The sequence below is a fragment of the Manacus candei genome, unplaced genomic scaffold, assembly GCF_025592945.1.
Source record: "Manacus candei isolate 608988 ecotype Guabito, Panama unplaced genomic scaffold, ASM2559294v1 h1tg000076l, whole genome shotgun sequence".
Taxonomy (NCBI): domain Eukaryota; kingdom Metazoa; phylum Chordata; class Aves; order Passeriformes; family Pipridae; genus Manacus; species Manacus candei.
In genome coordinates, this window is record NW_026138124.1 from 3,272,260 (window position 1) to 3,292,504 (window position 20,245).

At 50.6% G+C, this 20,245-nt stretch overlaps 2 protein-coding genes across 9 annotated transcripts in view; one reads left to right on the plus strand and one right to left on the minus strand.

Annotated features, from left to right (window-relative positions):
• Positions 1-18,853, plus strand: part of TSPOAP1 (TSPO associated protein 1) — a 49,579-nt gene extending 30,726 nt beyond the window's left edge. For 2 of the 8 annotated variants that reach the window (XM_051809502.1, XM_051809506.1), the window contains 12 exons: positions 140-418; positions 681-860; positions 3,347-4,462; positions 5,064-5,190; positions 5,344-5,495; positions 5,957-6,125; positions 7,416-7,487; positions 7,866-7,901; positions 8,813-8,916; positions 10,774-10,845; positions 12,300-12,428; positions 17,570-18,853. In XM_051809502.1, the coding sequence (XP_051665462.1) occupies positions 140-418; positions 681-860; positions 3,347-4,462; positions 5,064-5,190; positions 5,344-5,495; positions 5,957-6,125; positions 7,416-7,487; positions 7,866-7,901; positions 8,813-8,916; positions 10,774-10,845; positions 12,300-12,428; positions 17,570-17,776 (2,643 nt within the window). In that variant the 3' untranslated portion in view covers positions 17,777-18,853. Of the gene's footprint in view, positions 1-139; positions 419-680; positions 861-3,346; positions 4,463-5,063; positions 5,191-5,343; positions 5,496-5,956; positions 6,126-7,415; positions 7,488-7,862; positions 7,902-8,812; positions 8,917-10,773; positions 10,846-12,299; positions 12,429-15,568; positions 15,629-17,569 lie in introns of those variants that run through there. The other 6 variants (XM_051809505.1, XM_051809509.1, XM_051809503.1 and 3 more) reach the window with 6 other exon arrangements.
• LOC127480909 (uncharacterized) overlaps positions 1-20,245 on the minus strand; it is a 147,769-nt gene that overhangs the window by 91,452 nt on the left and 36,072 nt on the right. The gene's annotated exons all lie outside the window — the stretch shown is intronic.

Below are 20,245 nucleotides of genomic sequence, written 5' to 3' on the forward strand. Positions count from 1 at the left end.
CTGCCAAAATATCCATATGCCAACAACACAGAGCACATCAGAGGGTAACAGAGTTTGGGGTGATAAGGACCCCCTTTTGGTGCTTCAGTACCCTGAGATACCTGCCCTTGATTTCATTGGTTTTCGATTTGTTTCCCAGATGGAACAATCTGGATCCAAAGCTCCAGAGCTGGAAGGCCCCTCTGACAGCAGCGTGAAGCTCCATGTGGAGACCTGCTCCGTGGAGGAGTCCCCCAAAGGTCCCAGTGCTGACAGAGAGGAGGCAGAGGAGAAGCACCTGAGCCCAGAGCCCGTGTCCTCACCCAGCCAGGCTGAGGGGACACAGGACACCTTCCGAGACGGGAACGCGGGCGGGAGCAGCTGCAGGTTGTCTCCTGGCAAGGAGGTGATGAAAGAAATGTCCAGAGTGAAAAGAGAGGTTTGTTTAACCTTGGTTGAGTGTCTGTGTCCATGGAGAGATGTGGATTGTGTTTGACATCCCGAGTTTTCCATCCTTAGGCAGTGCTGCTCTTCTGCAGGCTGATGGTTGCGTATGTGTCAACATGTTGCTGCCTTGGGTGCTTCCCACTTTTTTTCCTGCCACTCTTGAGCTGTGTGTGTGCTAGAGACAGGAAAAACACTCCTTTATTGCTGGAATAGAGCCTGGGAGGACTGAGAAAATCTGTTTTGCTTTTCAATAGCAAGAAGAAAAACTGGCTGAAATGGGCCGCCGGCAGCTGACCCTGTTCTCTGAGCACAACCGGAGTTCTGAGCTGTCAGATATTTTGGAAGAGGAGGAAGAAGATGAACTGTCTTCAGAAGCTCTGGAAGACAAGAAATGGGACCAGAGTGAGCCATGTAACCAGGAGAATGGGGAAAAGGTAACTTGTCCAGGGCACTGCTCGTGGGGGGTGCCAGTGCAGCCATCCCATGCCATCAGCTCACAGCAGGAGGTGCTGGGCTGAGCCCAGTGCTCCCAACAGTGCTTTCCTAAGGTCCTGCCTGCTCTGCTTGTACTCCCAGGCTTAAGGTAGTAAAAACACGAGTTCTCTGGGAGAGGGAAGGGTGTTCATATGCAATGAATGTAGCTGGGGTTTAATTAGTTGGAAAAACACACAGTGTGATGTGAACTTTAGAGCCCAGGGTTAAAATCGATCCTATTGAGTTCTTAACACAGATATAAACAGGGAACAGATAGAGATCTGTAAATCCACCCACCTGTACATCCTGTACCAGCTCACCTTCCCTCCTAAGGCATGGGATTCATGGGATGTCCCATGCAGAGCCAGGACTTGGACTTGATAATCACTGTGGCTCCCTTCCAACTCAGGATATTCCATGATTCTGTGATATTTTGACTTAGACCTTGTTGTTCTGTGTAGCCAGGGATGGCTTGTAGGAGCAGAGCTGTGGCTTTGCAGTTCAGTAGCTGCAAGGGAGGAAATCCTGAGTGAGCTGAGTGACCAGATTAATTCACGTTCCAAGAGTTCAAGCTGGTTCGTGTGTTTGAATGCACCTGTGGCAGGTGATGTGCTTCTGACTGCATGGCTGGGAAGTGCTGTGGAATCCTACAAATTACAGCAGTTGGGATGAACATCCACGAGAGAAAGTACTGAGAGTGAAAGACTGGGAAATTAGAAGGATTTGAAGGAACTGTGGTATGTCTGGATGGCAAGAAAGCACCATCTTTGGGTTTTTTATGCAACCAAAGAACACCTGTAGTTGATGGTGCCCTGTGTGGCTGCTGCTCTGCAGGGACAGGGCTGCTGAGCACTAAATGGTAGCAGACACTGCAATGATTCTGGAATAAATTTGCTACTGCTCCTTTTCTCCTTCTGAAGGAGCTTCTGCTTCCCAGGTGAGGGGTTGGACCTGCAGTGCAGCATATCTGGAGCTCCAGGAGAGCCTGGTGGCTGGAGGGGCTGGGTCTGCCTGGGAAGGAGTTGTTGGAAGGGCTTCCAACTGTTGGGATTGCAGTGGAAAAAAATGGAAGAAAAACAGCTTCCTGAGAGGAGAAAAGAGGAAATAAGAACGTTGAAGAACACCATTCTTTGTTTTTGGTTTTTTTTTTCCTGAGTGTTTTATTGGCCTGAATGATTTTGGTTGTTCAGGTTTTTTTTCTGTTGAGCTGAGCAAACTGGTGCTTCTTGACCTGATAAAGTGATTGTTTTCTGCCCTGGCAGTGACAGAGTGGGGGTGACAAGATGCTGAATGGGGAGAGGACATCAGGATCAGGAATCTTTAGAGCACAGAGCTCCCAACACTGCCTTACAGAGTGAAGGAAGATGGTGACTGGAGCAGGCAAAGTCCCAGCAGAGCTGTTTTCTAGGATTCTGTGTATTTGGTTATGTTTTCTGTTATCTCAGGGCTCCTCAGTCAACTCTTTCAGGATCTGGAGGATGAAAACAAGGAGAGGTGCTGCTTTTAAAATGGTTAACCTCAAATAAATTGTTTAATTTCTGAAAGCGTTTATTATCTTAAAACTCAAAAGCATAAACCACAAGTTTGCAAACAGCTAAAATAAATCTTACTGGACTACTCCTAGTTGCTACTTACAAGGTAGGAGCCTAAAATGTCTTTAGAACACATAATGATATAAATTATCAGGGAAGTTGAACAAGAGACCTCCAGAGGTATCTTCCAACTGAAATTACACCTGGGATTCTCCCTTTTATTTTACTGTAAATATAATAAGAAACAAACCCATAAATTCTACAGTTGGTCCATGACAAATGTTAAAATTCAGCAGCGTTTTCCCCAAAATTTGCTGTAACCTGGTAGGCTCTCACCCAGCTGCAGGTCTGTGTGACCCTTCGAGGTGAAGGGTTTTCCTGTGTGTTTGTGGGACTTCTGGAAGGTGATGGGAAGGGCCCAGGGCAGGTCCTCCCATAGCAGCAACATCTCCAAGGGGTGTCTTTAGTGCCCCAGCACGAGGACAGAGGGGAGGGGGGGCTGCAGGTCCGTGTGTGAGCTCAGCCCCGCCGAGGGAGGAGCCCCCTCAGCCCTGACGTGGAGGGATGAGCTATTCCTGCCCCTCATCCCAGCCCCGGGGGTGAAGCCATGGGAAGCACGTGGCAGGAGGAGAGGTGCTGCAGGTAGTGGTGTGTGTACAGGAGAGGCTGGGAGGGAGCTCTTCCATGCATTCGCCTTCCTCGCTTCCCGCTGCATTGCTGGTTCATCCGACCGTGTTTGCCAGAAGATCCATCGCTGCCTCTGCCCCTTCCCCTCGCTTGGCTGCAGCCACGGCTCCATCCTGCTGTGCTGGGAGGGAACCAGGGTCACTTTGCCTCTCGTTTTAATGTTTATTTCCTCTCTTTTTTCCTCTGCTTGTCCCGGCTGTGGCTTTTCTCGGGGTCTGGGTGTACAGATGGATCTTTGTGATACTGACAGCGATGAGGAGATTCTGGAGAGGATACTGGAGCTCCCGCTTCAGAAGAACCACAGCAAGAAGTTGTTCAGCATCCCTGAAGTGACTGAGGACGAGGAGGAAGAGGAGGATGAGAAGTGTGTGACAGAAGAAAAGACAGACCCTCAAGATTCCTTGGAAACACAGACCTACCATTCAGGGAGAACAGAGAAGCCTCCCAACAGCAAGGAGCCATTTCCAAAGGCAGATGGGAATAACACCTCTGTGGTGTCTGCTCAGACTCCACGGGAGGAGCATGGTGCTAAGGAGAGCAGAGGGGATGCTGACCATGCAAACCCTGCCTTTGGCCAGCTGGCCTGGGCTCAGAAGAAGGCAAACTGGAACTGGGGCTACCAGGAGAACGATCCGAAGCCTGTGAGTGGAGCAAGTCCCTCTGGGAGCAAGAAGAAGGGAAATAACTATCGAGAGAAGATCCGGAGTCGGCCTGAGATGGGTAGGAAGAGACAGAGTGATTTAACAGAGCACTGCAGTCGCCTGCTGGGCAACTGCAGCCAGATGGGCAGTGGGTTGTACAGAGCTCCCAGCCTCAGGGAGGAGCTCAACGTGGTCAGCAGTGCCAGTGGTAAGGAGGGGATGGATCTGTACAGCCGTGCCAGACAAGGCACCCTAAGGAAAAAAACCCCAAAGGCAGCGGGTTCAGGGGGCACAGAACCTGCCATGGTGGGCACACGCTGCTCCAGCCCCAGGAGCCTGGAGATAGACATTGAGTACGACTCCGAAGACGATCAGGATTCGACCTGTGCTTCCTCCCCTGAGAGCAGGCTGTGGCCAGAGAGGTCCCAGAGCTCTCAGGGCGACTGGAGTGATTGCTCCAGTCAGTCTGAGGCTCCCCACACGGATGGCAGAAGGGACCTGACCAGGCTGGAGGTGATGGAAGAGCAGGGTTTGGAATGGGCCGCGTCTCCGAGCCGGCGCGTGCGGTTCTTCCACCGGGAGAAGGAATGTGAGAGCAGCTCTGAGGAGCAGGGCTGGGAGCTGGACTGTAAGTCACCTGGCTGGAGAAGGAGGCTCGAACATCCTTCGAAGGGGATACGTAGCACCTCCTTGCACAAAAGGGTTGGGTGACTTTTCCTATTCTGGCTTTGAAGCAGCTTGCAGTGGCTCTGGCTTCCCTCTGCTTCCCTGGCCTGCCTGTATCTTGCTTTGTTCAGTGTTGTCCAGAGAGAAAGGAGCCTCCTCTAGGATTGTCTGGAAGAATATCTGAGAGATTCTGTAGTTCTGTGCTGCTCCGTGGCTTTTCTTGTAGTAGCTGCTTCTGCTTTTCCTGCTCCCTGACCGAGTGGCACCGATGCAGTATTCCTTTTCACTCTGGCTCTTCCTCCCCACGGCAGGAGGCTGTGGGAGGGACCCAAATGAAAATCCCTCCTGAAATAAGCTCATTGGTGTAGATCCTGACTGTAATGTCATTGCCTCCCCTGGAAATGCCCTTTCCTGCCTCCTCACCCTCGCCCGGGGGATCATCGCTGGGGCCTGGCAGGGCTCCTGCCTGTCCTCAGATCTGTTTTCCAACTCCCTTGGTATTTCCAGCTCTAGAGTGTCCCTGAAGAGGAATGTTGCATTTGGATGCTCTGCTCTTTGTGGAGTGCATTTGGGCTGAGCGCTGCTCACTGAGTCACAAGGCAGAGGCTGCTACTAACTCTGGTGATTCCAATTGCAGGCATCCAGTAATAAAGATTCCAGGGGCCCGGAGCTGGCCGGCACAGCCGCCTGGCAGGCTCCCAGCAGGAGACGGAGCAAGAGCGTAAGAAGAAGCCAAATGCAGAAACCTTTGCTCTCCAGTGCAGGTGAGCAGGAATGGGGAAGAGAGGTGGGCAGCAGGAGACAGGGAAGCTCCTGGAAGAGGCAGGGAGAGGCTGGCAGGGAGCACCTGAGCCGTGCAGGGCTGTGGCACGGGCAGGGTGCTGATGTCCTCTCTGGTGTGTCCCCTCTGTGCACAGGTCCTCCCAGGAGCAGCGCTCCCCAAACCTCTGCCAAGGAGGATGGCATTAGGATATTTGTGGCTCTCTTTGACTATGACCCTGTCTCTATGTCTCCTAACCCTGATGCAGCAGAAGAGGAGCTGCCGTTTAAGGAGGGACAGATCCTGAAGGTAAAAGAGTAGTGAATTCCTATTCTGTGTGGATCCATCTGGTGTTCCAGGGACAGCAAAACCCTTGGGAGGTCTGCAGCTTCCTCAGGAGGGAAGCAGAGGGGCAGCACTGATCTCTTCTCTCTTGGGACCAGTGACAGAACCTGAGGGAATGGCTGGGGCTGTGTCAGGGGAGAATTAAGTTGAATGTTAGGAAAAGGTTCTTCCCCCCAGAGGGTGGTTGGGCACTGAACAGGCTCCCCAGGGCAGTGGGCACAGCCCCAAGGCTGCCAGAGCTGAAGGAGTGTTTGGACAAGGCTCTCAGGGATAGGGTGGGATTGTTGGGGTGCCTGTGCAGGGCCAGGAGCTGAACTCCATGATCCTTGTGGATCCTTTCCAGCTCAGGATATTCCACAGTTCTTTCTCTATGCATCTCAGTCCCTGCAGCACCAACAGTGTCTGTCCTGTGCTTTCCCTTACAGGTGTGTGGAGACAAGGATGCTGATGGCTTTTACAGGGGTGAATGTGCAGGAAGGGAGGGATACATCCCATGCAACATGGTCTCAGAAGTGCAGGTGGACAATGATGAACTCAAGAAGCAGCTCCTGAAGCAAGGATTCCTGCCTGCTGACACAGCCACGGAGAGCCAAGGTACTGGGTCTGTGTATGCCCTGCTGCTGAACTGTGAAAAGCTCAGTCGTGCTGTGTGGCCAGTGCAGCCCACCAAAACCATCCATAGGGCTGTCCTGGCATCTGCAGCCTGGTTTGGTGGCTGCACAAGCAGGGAGGTCTCTCTGGCTGAGGGAGGAAGGTGTTCCCAGCTCTCAGTTCATTCCTGACTCCTGGAGCTGCTCCTGTCCTTGAGGTGTGTGAACTCAGCAGAGAGGGAGTGAGGCTGATCCTCACGAGGGAGGGGGAGACAAAAAGATTTGGAAGGCAGATGAAGGATGTGAATGAGAGTTTTCACTCACTGAACCCATGGGGGTGACCCTGCTCTTGGGTGAGAGAATCTGGGACTTGGGAATGGAGGAAGATGGGGAGGGAAAGGTGTGAGACAAGGCAGGCAGTCAGGAGTGTACAGGGAGCAGAGCTGGTCCTTGGGTTCCTCCTTACTCCCTGGAGTATGTGGCCCAGTGCTTTGTGCACTGCAGAGACTTTCCTGTTTCTTCCCACTCATGTACTGGGAGAGAGGAGAGGAGAGGAACCATCCCTGGGATGTGCAGCCAGCACAGCACAGGCTCAGTCAGGCTCAGGGGCTGCCCCTGCTGTCACCACTGGTGTCCCAGTGCCTGTCCCTTATCTCTCTCATATCTCATCCTGCACCCTCTGTGTGCCCTCTGCGACCAGTGCCAATTGTTGGACCTGCTCCACTTGTTAAAACACAACGAAATTCCTATTTTGGAATCCCTGTTTCCCTACCAGTTCTGAGGGAGAAGCAGCACAAGTGTGGGTCATGGCAAAAGAAAGCCCTGACACTGCCTGGGCTGTTCCTCTGCCCAGGAAAAAACCCAACCAATCCAAGTACTGACCCTGCTCAGTGCAGAAGCTTTAGCTAGAGACCTCCCTAGATCCCTTCCCACCTCACCTGGCCCTTCTGAGGTGTTAACAGAACAAGGTTTTATTTTGTCCTTGTGATCCTGCTTCTGAAAGTTAAATTGCAGCAAAGCCTGTCTGCTGTGGCCTGTGGAATGGCTGAAAGGCATGAGCACAGTGTGGATTTCTGTGTGCATTTGGGATGTGGATCATGCCTCCCCCGAGTCCACATACAAGGACTGGAGATTTGGGCTTTGCCCACAGAAATCACAGTGTCAGCTTCCCGGGGGAGGCACGTCCCACCACTCTGTTCCCTGTTCACTCTTCAAGGGGCTCTTTCACTTTCCATTATTCACTGTCTGTTTCTCTTGTCTGTTTATTTGCTTTTTTTTTGGTATTTTTACGAAGGAAATGGCACATTTTCTCCACCTCCACGCCGCCAAACCGTCCCTCCTCCAAAACCCAGACGCTCCAAGAAAGGTCTGTGTCACCCACTGCCTCCTCTTTGCTTTCTGCACTAGGATTACAGACTGCATTGAATTTTTGCTACTTGCTTACAGGACCCCCAGATGTTTGTCTCTGTACGACTGCTAGGAAGTGGAAAGAGAGCCCATCCCTGTGCTGGTGTTAAGTTTTTAACAACAGTGATGTCTTTTATAGTTTTGGAGCTTGACCTCTGCTTCTTGTTACGTCCCTGAGTCCTGGTTACTGGTGTAGACCTTGAGTTGCATGACCAGTTTGCTTCTGTTGTTTGCTGCCTTGGTCTTTGTTCTTTTTATTGTGGTTTGTCACTTGTGTCTTGTGGTCACTGTGGGAAGATGAGCTCTCACTGATGAGGCATTTTCTTCCCCCCAGCAGGGCTGGATAAGCAGGAGAAGTACAACTCTCAACCAGGTGAGAATTGCTCTTTTTTACCACGATTGATTGAAATACAGACTTGTTTTATGGTCAGGGGCCTGTGGTGCTGCTTGAGACTGTAAGAAAAGGAAAGTTTTAGTTCTTATGATTTAGTCATGGGTGCAGTGGCCTTTGAATAAGCAGGGAGTGTTTGCAGGGGGAGGGCACATGTGGTTCCCTGAGGAGCAGGAAAATCCCTCACTCATCCTTAGGATCCAAGGTCCTTTCAGAGGGTGCTCATTCTGCTTCATCTGGTGCATCATCTGTTGATGTCCAGAGAAGCCAAGGCAAACCCCTTGCCAGCCCATCCATTTCTGACCTGAAATGGATTAAACCTCAGGGTTTAAATCCATGAGATGGAATGCTGGACAATGTGTGTTTTCTGGAACACCAGGCTTGGCTTTTGTAGGCTCAGAGCAGCTCTGTCAGTAATGGGCTCAGCAGGCAGGTGGGGGTGGAAGTGCAGTGTGTTCCCTCGTGATGAGATCCCTTTGTGCTGTTCCCCTGGCACTTGGAGGATCAGCTTTGTAGCTCTACAGCAAATCACTGTGTAGTGGGAGGAGAAATGTCCATTTGAGACACTGTAAGGAGTCTGCTGTGCCCTGTGTATATATACACAGATATATATATGTGTGAATAATTTGAAAGCATAAAGTAAAACATTCCTATATATAGGGAGAACACCAGGATGCTGGAATGGGGAGATGTCCCCACTTCTGTGCTTATGAGGAGATAGAGGAGATCAGAAAACTGCTTCACCAGACACCTCTGAGGTCTCTCTCCGTTCAGTTCCCCCACTGTTCTTTTTGCTCAGTTCACTACAAGATTGCTGAAGGAGTTGCTGTGATTGGGGATTTTGTCCTGGTACTTCCAGCTCAGGATATTATGTTTCATTTCTTGTCCTGCAGGACAGAAACACGAAGACATTGAAGCAGAACTGCTGACTCCTCGCAGGATGGTGGCTGTCTTTGACTATAACCCCAAGGAGAGCTCTCCAAACGCAGATGTGGAGGTAACCACCAGCTGCTCACCCTTTTTATAGGGTTCCTTTTCCTTTCTCTCTTTTCCTTCTATCCCAGAACACTTTGGTCCAACCAGAGTCTCCGTGAAACTGTGTTAGTGTCTCATGGCTTTGTAACATCCTTTAATGATTAAGGACTAAGCAGATCTGGGGCAGGAGGAATTCTTACCAGCTGATCCAGGAAACCCTCTGGGAAAAGGAAAAGCTGCTTAAGGGTTTGAAAGCACTTCTGGTACTTAATGAGCATGACTTTTGTGTTAAATACCTGTGAAGGTATTTAAGCAATGTAACAAGAAGATTTAACTCCAATTTAATGGATCAGTCTTCAGACTTCTTCTTTTTCAAGCAGTCCCTCCATGTAGAATCATAGAATCATGGGATAGGTTGGGTTGGAAGGGATCTTAAAGGTGATCCAGTCCCACCCCCTGCCATGTGTAGGGACACCTTCCACTAACCCAGGTTGCTCCAAGCCCTGTCCAGCCTGGCCTTGGACACTTCCAGGGATGGAAAGGAATATAATTTAAACAGGAAGGGATATAATCCAAACAGTATTTTTGTGGATAAGCCTGTTCCAGGTGGAAAGGTGGCAGTGCAGAATCCTTCCTTCAAAAAGGAGATTAGCACATGCCCTGTTCTCTTCCCCCATAGCTGTGTTAGTCCACTCTGAGCAAACATGAACATGGGGTTTGGATTCAGATCCTTTCTGTGCATCCAGAAAGGAGTGTCTGGCCAAGACATGGCACAGTTTAGGGAATGCTTGCCTCCCAAACTGAGTGTGTCATGAGCAGAACATCCTGCAGCTGAGGACAGAGTGTTTTGGAGATGGTAGAATATCTTGGGAGAGACAATGAGAGCTCATGTCCAGCCAAAGAACACTGTAAGCCCTTGTCAGCAGGAAGATAACTGTACTTTTTGCAGGGATTTGGTCTTCCTAGAACCTTCTTATGGCCAAGAGCTCAAATTCTAGGGCCAACCTGGTGCAGTTCTGTTGGAGATCCTCCTTCCCAGGATATTCAGTCACTTGTTCTGCAGGAAGGGGGCAGCTGCTGCTTGTGAACTGCACCAGACTCCCTGTAGGATCAGCTCTGCCTTTCTGTGAGTGAAGTTCCCTGCAAGTGCCTCTCTGGAGCAAAGCAATTCTCAGCCAACAGGAGGAAGCTGCTGCCTCCAGAGAGAAAGTGAGGACTAGGGATGTAATAAGGTAACATATTGGAAGTAGGTGCCTTCCAGCTGACACTTGGGAAGTGCCAGAGTGCCTTGAGTGGGACACAACCTGTTTGGAGCCTCCACTGGGCAGATTGTTCCATTAGAAGATGCTGCTGACACCTTTTGTCTTTGGTCCTGTGCTCCCCAGAGCGTGTGCTGGGGTGTCTGACAGGACAGAGGGTGTGACAGTGTGTGCTGTGGTATGGGCAGGTTCTCCTTCCAGGTCTGATCTCCCTGTTTGTGTGGATTCCTGCCAGTGACTAATCCCTGAGCACTGCACACAGACAGGCTCCTCCAAGGGAGCAGGGTTTGTAATTATACTGAAAGAAATTAAAGGTATTTCTGTGTTTGCTCAGCTTATCCCCAACACACCTTTCCAGAGCAGATGGTAGGTCCTATTTTGAAGCTTTATTAAAACTGCTTTAAGAAACAGGCTTGTTTTTAATTTACAAAATGCTTCCTTAGCAGCAAATTCCACAGGTATCCACTTCAGTTGCTCTCCTGAATCCTGGTCCTGCAAGACTAAACACAGTGGGCTCCCTCTGCCAGGGTGACTGTGCAAGAAGCCCAGGGGAGCCTGTTCCTGGAGGGAAATCCCAGGCAGAGCCTCTCCTGTGACCTCTGTTCTCTCACTCTTTGCAGGCTGAACTGACTTTCAGTGCTGGGGACATCATCACTGTGTTTGGCTCCATGGATGATGATGGATTCTATTATGTAAGTGCAGGGGTTGGGAAGGGCCTGTGGCTGCACTGGAAGTTGTTGGAGTCTGTTGAGTGGCAGGAAAGCAGAAATCAGGGAACAAAGGATTCTAATTTTGGAAAAGAACCAACCCCAGTTTTACTCAGTGCAGGGCAGTTTGTTTCTGGTAATCCATGTTCCTGCTATAAACCCAATATCATGGAATGGTTTGGGCTGGAAGGGACTGTAAAGCTCATCTTATTCCACCCCATGCCATGGGCAGGGACACCTTCCACTAGCCCAGGTTGCTCCAAACCCTGTCCAACCTGGCCTTGGACACTTCCAGGGATGGGGCAACCCCCAGGAATGGGAACACTTCCAGCTTCTCTGGGCAACCTGTGCCAGGACCTCACCACCCTCACAGCCAAGAGTTTCTTCCTATTATCTAATCTAAACCCACCCTCTGTCAGTTTGAAGCCATTCCCCCTTGTCCCAAGTCCCTCTCCAGCTCTCCTGGAGCCCCTTTAAGCCCTGGAAGGGGCTCTCAGCTCTCCCTGGAGCCTTCTCTTCTCCAGTTGAACCCCCCCAGCTCTCTCAGCCTGTTTCCAGAGCAGAGGAGCTCCAGCCCTCAAATCATCTTCGTGGCCCTTAAATATCCCACTGGTTCTGAGTTTCTTTCTTGGCATCACTTGCCTGCAGGTTTCCCAAAGCCTCCCACACATTTGTCCATGCACATCTGGGCAGAAGCAGCTCCTTCTCGGAGCTGATCCATCACCAGGCACTGGGACACTTGGGCAGGAGGCTGAAATGGTGCCCCAGGAACACCAACACCTCCCTGGGGGCTGTGCCTGCCCCCCAGCTCTGTCTGAACACGAGCCTTGGCCCTTGGATCATCCACCTCTTCCTGCAGGGAAGGCTGTGTGTCCTCACACATCAAAGCCGAGGTTCCAGCTCCAGGTTAAGGCTGGAGGGGATCACTGGGAATGTTTTCATAGTCTTGGACAAACAATGTTGCCAGGGTGGGTTTTGCCTCACCCAACCACTCCTGTTGAACTGGAGACAATTTCCTAGGAATAAATAATGCAGCTCAGTGATCAGGGGTACAGTGCCTGCAGGACACTGAACCAGTAGTGCCTCATTCTTTAAAAACATTCATAAATCCCAGAGCAAAACAAAGGCCTCTGGAAAGCCAGTGGCACAGTCATCTTCCAGTTGCTTCCAGGATGGCAGTGGACATTTTTTGAATTTGTAGAAGGGACCATGTTGCTGGAATACCCTTTGTCCTGCCTTGCTTTTCTTCCTTTACTCTCTCCTGTGTTTTTGGGCTCTGAATTGTTCCACAACTAATGAGGATGTGAGCTCTGGGATTTGCTGAGGATCCTTCCACCAGGGGAGTGTTCTGGGCTTCTCCCAGCCTTCTCTGCACCTCAGGTTACTATTTCTCCAGCAACCAGGAAACCTGATGTGAGAACTGAATGTTCATCTTGCAGGGAGAGCTGAACCAACAGAGGGGGCTTGTCCCATCCAACTTCTTGGAAGCTGCTCCTTCAGATGGAGATGTGGGGGAGGAATTTCACTCAAAAGATAAAGAAGCTTCTCCTCTGAGTGCTGAGAGCCAGGTAAGATGTGTGACTGCATGGACAGACATCCAGGCTGGGATGTGGCTGGAATTGGCCTTGCACAGCATGCAGGATGGATGGAATTGCTGAACTTGCTGCATGAGCCCAGTTCATCCCATGGGAGACACTCAGGAGTTTAGAGGGAGTGCTAGGAGCTCTTCCCAAAGACTTGTAGTGCAAAAGGAGGCACAAAACAGTAAAACCCGCTGGGGCCTCAGTCTCATTGTGGTCAGGTGGGTGAAGAGCATCCCAGATCCCACCAGAAAATTGTTTGGGTCCACAGGGTGGTCAGTGGTGAAATCCTGCTGCAAGCAAAGCACTTCAGCAGCTCCCCAGACACAGGAAATTCCTCAGTTATGCTCATATCCATGCCAGAGAGTTCTGGAATTAGTGACACCCAAACACCAATGTTCTTCCACCCACCCTGAGTCAGATATATCTTAATCCAGGCCGAGGTGCTCCTGGGTAAATTCAAAACACGCTGAGGGATTTCCCAAATGGATCTGTGGGATGGATCCTAGAGCTTTGAAAGCATCCCACAGATGCAGGGAATTCAGAGGTCAAGCCAACCCCTTGTAGTATTTTGCTGATACTCCTGGAACAAATGCTCAGGTAGGAAATTTGGGTCATCTCCCAGGCTGGGTGAGTCCTCAGGGGGTGAGGCCAAAAGCAGCTCCCTGCTCATTCCAGGGCCTTGTGTCACTCCAGGGTGGGAGGCAGGGGGAGACCCAGCTCAGTCCCAGCTCACATGTGCTCAACCTTCAGTTCTTCCTGGGAGGTTGTTGGCACTGTGTGGTGGTGCCAGACCCACAGAGTGTTGGAGCAGGCCCAGGCTGGCTCTGAGCTGGTCCTTAGGGAATGTGTGGCCCTGCATCCAGCTCTGTTGAACATTCCACTGGTGCCACCCCAGCTTCCCTGCTCTCTGCAGAATTCCTTGGCTTATTTCTCATGCTCAGCTCTTCTCTGTATCTACCTCCCCTTTCAATCTTCAGATGCTGCTTGATCTCCTTTAGGCTCCACCTCAGTCCCATCCCTTGCTTCCAGGCATTCCAGGCTCTGTGGGTACAGGATTTGCACCCCAGCCTTGATGCCTTCTCACACAGAGCAGGCCTGGCTCAGAGATGAGATTTGTGGGCAGCTTTTTGGATTATCTTGTGAGCTCAGCAGCTGTCTGGGTGCCCTGTGCTTCCCTGTTTAGGAACCTGGTCCGTGCTGGGGAATCACAGGTTAATCAGCTGTTACTGCCAGGGTTTAAGAGCCCTGAGGTGACACAGGTCTGAATTTCTGGGGTTCCTTCTTCAGCTTCCCTCTCAAAATGATTTGCTCTTCTCAAATTAACTCATCTGTTGGAAGAGAGGGTGCCAAATGAGACCTGAACCAGTAAAATAAACCAGGTGGAATTCTCAGTGTAGCTTATTGCAGATCTCACCCTTCCCTCCAGCAGCACAAGGGCCTGTTTCAGGTGCTGGGGGTCCTTATTCCAGCCCCAGTTTGGGTTCTCCTGGAAACCAGGGGGGAATTCAGGTAACCTTTCTACCACTTGCAGGTGTGAAGGGTCTGTAAAGCCAAAACCACTTTCCTCTCTGCTCTGCACTCCTGCTGGGCTCAGCAGTGGGTGACTGATCCCCTGGACACAGCAGGCCCAGATGTCCCTGTGTGCTGAAGGCTGGAAGCTTTTTTCCTGTGATGCAGGACACTTTTTTTTACACTTTCAAGTGTGTTAGAACAGCCCACATAAAGTTTCAGCCTTGCCTTCCCTTCAGACCTTCCCATTTGTCTCCAGTCCTCTGTGCCAGAGATCTATTGGATCTTCCCCTTGCACTGGCTCTGACTTGGGGTCTGCAGAGCAGGAACCTGCTGCCTCAGTTTAGGATGGATTTGGTACTTTTGGTACTCTCCTGATCCGTGAACTGCTGTTCTCTGTAGTCTGAAGACTTGGGAAATTCAGTCAGTGATGATTAAACCAATTTTATTTCAGTGGGAATCAACTTAAACTCTAGACATGACTGTGCCTTGGCTGCTTGTGTGTTGTGCCAGCCTGACTCCTGTCCTGCTTTATCCCTGATTCACCTGGATCCCTGTCTTGAGGAATTCTGGCTCAGCACTCTTAGCACTCCTCTTGCTTGTGCTTTGCAATCCAGATCTGTCTAAACAGCTTCCCAACGTGAAGGGCACCTTTTCCCCCTTTTAAAAGTGGTACATTTACCCTGCTCAGAACCAAACTTGTATTAATGAACTGCATTTAAATGTGTTTAGTGATAACTGAGGAGGCAGAATCTGAGCCCACAGAGGTTTGGGCTCAGTCACAGCAATCCCAGCATCCCAGCCTGTGGGCAGAACACCTGATGGGGAAGGCAGAAGGAAGAAATACCTCCTCCTGTAACCCAAACATATTCCATATCCATCCCTGAGCTGGAATGAACTCTCACAGTGATAGAGCCATACCTGGGGCTTTCCAAACTCCAGGGGCATATTCACTCCACAGAGTTAAGGAACTTGCTTGTTCAATCTGCTGTTGGCAAAACAGGCTCCCAGCAAATTCCCAATCCCAGCTTGAGCCCTGGCACTCAGGGGGCATGTGTGTGCACCATGGCACAGCTTTGGGATTGGTTAAAGCTCAGCCAGAAGCTTCTCCAGCATGATCATGTGAGTGATTTCTGAAATCACTTGTAACTTCTTGGATTTGATGTTTTCCCCCTGTCTGTCACTCCCCTTCTCCCTGCTGCCCTTCCAAAGGCCTGAGAATAAGGACAATTTATTTCCAAATTGATACCTGGGGAAGGTGGATCATTTTGAATGATTTCTGAGTAAATCTTAAAATGCTGGCGACTGAAAAGGTGAAGCAATTTGATTTATGAACTGACAGCATTTGGGGATTAGAATAAACAACAAAAAACAACAGCAGAAAGAGGAGGATCCAAGAAGTTCTGGTCACAAGCAGGGCCCCAAAACACTCGTGGGCACCAGCTCAGAGCAGTTGCTTTAGTGCTGTGGCTGTCCAAGGATTATTTTTGCATCAGTGACTTGCAGTTTCTGTCAAAGACTGATTGTAAAGCACCTTCAGAAAGTGTTTGATTCTAATTGATGTCATGTATTTATTTCTGCCTGTGTTACGCACCCGGGACGGTTCTTTTCTTCAGAGAATGAGGAAGAGAAGAGTCCAGTGATAGATATGAATGATACATAGAGAGAGCAACCATGTAAGTGTGTGTGAGAAGACCTTCAACCTCCCACCCAGCACTTCACAGGGTCCTGCCCCTGCAGTTTGCTCCTTTTCTTGCTTGTAGTTTGGCAGGTTGGTTTGGGGCTGTGCTGGCAGGTCCCCCTTCAGACCCTCCTGTGTCAGACCTTTCCCTGCCAGATGGGTTCTGTGTCAAAGACAAGCCATGATCTGTTCAGCACATTGTTTGGAACAATTATCAGGTGGTTTTGGGGACCAGGATATTCAGGTTTGGGAAAGACCTGCTTTATAATTCAGCCTGGCCCTTCTACCACTGTCCACATCAACTTTGTTTGGCCTCTGCAAGCTCCTGCTCAGGCTGAGCACACTCACCCTGGACTTTTTGCCTTCCTGATTTTACTCCTTCCTGACAGCAGTCCTGAAACCCCCCTGCACACCCTCAATTGAAGAAAACAGTAACATTTAGTCCCCAAAACTAACCCTGAGTGGATAATTGTTCTGTCGACACTTAAACAACTTTGGGGCTGGGTGGGTGAGACCCCTGGTTTCGGGGGGCAGTGGGAGCAGATCTGTGTTTTTCTTTTCTGTTTTTTTTCTGTTGTTTTCTAGAAATTGTGCAAGTCAGTAATACCTGAGAGAGCACTGAAACCACCCCCTGAAAACTGACATCACTCTTCTGTTTATCAACTCTAATAACTTGTATGAGGATCTTGCCAGAGCAGTTTTTCCTTTATTTTTTTCTTGGAGAAGAAACCCCAATTTTAGTATCATTTGTTTCTTACCAGGTGATTCTGTGAACTGGTTCTATTGATTTTCTGCCACACAGAGACCTCTCAGAAGACCTGCACGTGATTGTGTTGGGAGAGAGTGTCTCAGGTGTGGAACTGCCTGGGCATCCTGTTCCACAGCTGGGAGTCAGCAGGATGGGACTTCCAGCCACAGGCAGGACACTGCCTGTCACTGCCTTTGAGCTGTTTGATATTTGATAACAACATTGATGCTGCAGTGTCCTTATGACAGTAAATAATTGTGACTGTGAGTTGGGTTGGGTACCTGCCTCTCAGTTTGCACAGGGCCTTCCATCCACAACTCTGCAGGAGAAATTGTCTGTTGGGCCAGCAGATCTGCCCTGAAAGTGTTCCACCTTTGCCAGGAAAGTGGTTTCCAGTGGTGCATGGGCAGGGCCTCCCCTGCTCTGGCTGCTCAGGGGTGACTGATCCCCTGGGTGCAGCAGTTTGGCCCAGATATCCCTGCATGCTGAAGGCTGGAAGCTCTTTTCCTGTGTTTCATGACACTTTTTCAAACAGAAATGCCTTTTAAGTGTGCTAAAACAACTCCTGTAAAACAGCCATGTTTCAGCCTTGCCTTCCCTTCAGCCCTTCCCATTTGTCTCCAGTCCTCTGTGCCAGAGATCCCACAGAGCTTCCCCTTGCACTGGCTCTGAATTTGGGTCTGCAGAGCAGGAACCTTTTGCCTTATGTCTTGCACAGCCCTTGTTCTTATGAAATTTGATTTTGTTAATGTCCTGCCTTCTGTCCCAGAGTCTGTTGGAGCCCACCAGGCTCCCTGGCCCAGGGATCCATGGATGCATCAGTACCTGTCTCCATCCACACTCCCAGGAGCTGCTTCACTTACTCAGCTGTGGAGCAGCATCAAGTCTTCTAGTGGGGCTTTTCTGCTCTCCTGCTCTTAGCCCAATATTCAGGAATTTCAGAATGTCAGAGCTCAGGCAGGGGTACTAAATTCAGGAATTTCAGAATGTCAGAGCTCAGGCAGGGCCTGGGCTGTGGGTACTAAAACTTCAATCCACTGGGAACTTCCTAAGTGGACCTGCACCTTCCCAGAGGAGACTGGTGGGGAGAAGGCCGAGTTAGAGAACTCCCAGTTTATCTTGGTGTGACATCCTTCAGCAGCTCTAACTTCTACTTTTTTCTTTTGCTTTCTGTTTTTCCCCCCCCAGCTGAACCCAGATGGATGTGTTGATCAGAGTGACTCCTCACCATCTCCTCCTCCTCCACCACCTTCCTGCCTTGCCCTGTGCCCAGAGCAGGCGTCGCTGCCCCTTCTCACCCACAGCGACGGCCCTGGGCAGAGTAAAAAGAAGAGAAGCTTCTTCTTCAAAGGGAAAAACCTCTTCAAAAAACTTGGGTCCAATAAGAAAAACTAACAAGGGGGGTTATTCTGCACAGAGACTGAGAGTTCAGGAGAAACCCCCTGCAATAAGCTGATTATTTTCATAGGGAAGAAACGTGACTTGAGAAAATTGTGGAGTGGGTGTGGGAGCTGTGCCTGCTGAGAGCCCCCCCAGGGGGGCAGTGGCTCTGGGGGTGTGAGTGCTGAGCTCTGGGGTGCAGCTCCCTCCATGCACTGGTTCCCTGTAAATATTTTCATTTCAGAATTCTATTCTGGCTGTAATTTAGCTAACTGGCTTTTCCCAGCAAAGCCCCTTAGGAAGAGACCCCCTCGTACTCCACCCCCTGGTATTTCTCTGCTCCAAAGGAGCTCGTGGCAACTCCTTCACTTCCCGCAAAGAAAAGTTGCACTTTTCTGTTCCCTGACTCCCCTTGGCTGTCTCTGGGCTGACGAGTGAGTTCTGATTTGTACTGTAAACTGTAAATATGCAGCTGTGCCTAGAGCATCCCACACTGCCTCAGTCAGGATCCAGCACCAGGATATTCCCATGGAGGAAGGAGCAGTGCCCTGCTGGGAGTTGGTCCTTCAGCCTCTGGCTTGGGCTGCTGGAAAGCTGCTCCCACCTGGTCCACCTTGACCACGGCCTGGCTGGGGCCTCCGCCTTATGATTTATTTATTTATCAGTTTATTTATGGGTTTCTTGAGCTCATTATTTATTTCTCTATTTATTTATTTATTTGTTTGTTTATTTATTTCTTTCCCGGCCGCCTCTTCCCACGGTTCCCCTGGGTTGTTTTCCAGGCTGCTCCAGAGCCCGGAGCGTTGGGAAGAGCGGGGCTGGGGGATGGATGGAGAGAGTTTGCAGCTGTTTTCCTGGGAGATGATGTGCTCCTGGAGTTCAGACACATCCCTTTCCAAGCCAGGAAGGGTTTTGTACCACATGGTTCCTGCCCTTTCCCGTGTTTCTTCCGTTGCATGTTCCAGTTCCTTGTTTTTGGAAGGTGAGGTACGTGGGTGGTGCCAGCACAGTGTCCACGAGTGGTGGTGGTACAGTTTGTTTTTATTTAATATCAAATTTTATTATAATAAAGTCTATTTTCACAAAAATACATTTTCCTTAAAAAAGCCAAGGATTTGGTGATGCTTCTTTGGGGAGGGTTGGGGAGGGCAGAGAGGGAAATGATCCCAGTCATGGAATGTTCTGCACCTTCTGAGTCACCTTCTCAGTGGGACAGACCCGTGTGTGGTGCTCCTGGGTGGGAAGGGCACAGGGCTGAGGGGAGGAGGCCACGGAGATGCTCCCAGGGCTGGAGCCCCTCTGCTCTGGAAACAGGCTGGGAGAGCTGGGGGGGTTCACCTGGAGAAGAGAAGGCTCCAGGGACACCTGAGAGCCCCTTCCAGGGCCTAAAGGGGCTCCAGGAGAGCTGGAGAGGGACTTGGGACAATGGATGGAGGGACAGGACAAGGGGGAATGGCTTCAAACTGACAGAGGGTGGGTTTAGGTTAGATAATAGGAAGGAATCCTTCCCTGTGAGGGTGGGGAGACCCTGGCACAGTTGGGCAGAGAATCTGTGGCTGCTCCATCCCTGAGAGTGTTCCAGGCCAGGTTGGACAACCTGGGGCTTGGAGCAACCTGGGCTAGTGGGAGGTGTCCCTGCCCATGGCAGTCTGAGGAACAAGACAGGCTTTACAGTCCCAACCCAAAGCATTCTGTGATTCCATGATTCTGTGATTTGGTGCTTTCCTTGTTTTAATTGGCTCTTCCACAATGAGCCCCCTCATCCAGGCTGGGAGCACGTGCCTGTGGAGAAACATCAGTGTGTCCCTGGCAGATGTTGGCTTCTTTTCCTGCTGTGCTGACAGGGCAGGCCAGGACTGCCCAGGTCATGGACCAACACAACCATCTGCTTTGTCAGGACAAATGTCCCCAGTAGAGACCAGCCCCACCACAACAGTCTGGTGGGTGGAATCCACAGTCACTCACAGGCTTCTGAAACATCTGATGCAACTTCCAGAGGGTCCAGGCACGTTTTGTGCCAGCAGTGACTGCCCTGTCCAACCAGCAGGACCTGTGCAAGCGCTGCCAGCAGCTGCTCAGATGTTGTTGCAGGGTCTTCTTCCATTTTTCACACCCCAGAGATACCAACCTGCTGCTGGGAGCCCTGAGTCGCTGCTGTGCCTGGAGAGGCTTGGCTGTCTCTGTGACTCCCAGTTTGGGGTTGTTCTGGGGCTGCTGCAAAAGTCTGAATGTGTTACCAAAAATGCCATTATTACTGGTGTTGATTTTGTGGTGCCACCACGGCAGGCACACGAGTTTTGGGATACTCCCTGTCCAATCCTCCTGTGTGGACCTGCTCCAGCTCCCTTCTGTGGTCTCTGATCTGCCCAGGGAGAGGGGGAGATGCTGGAGACAGACTGAGTCGTTGTGCCTGTTTGCCTCGGAGGTGTTGAACTGAGCAAAGCTGCTCTCTGAGACATCTGACCTCAGGAAAGGAGAAGAAAA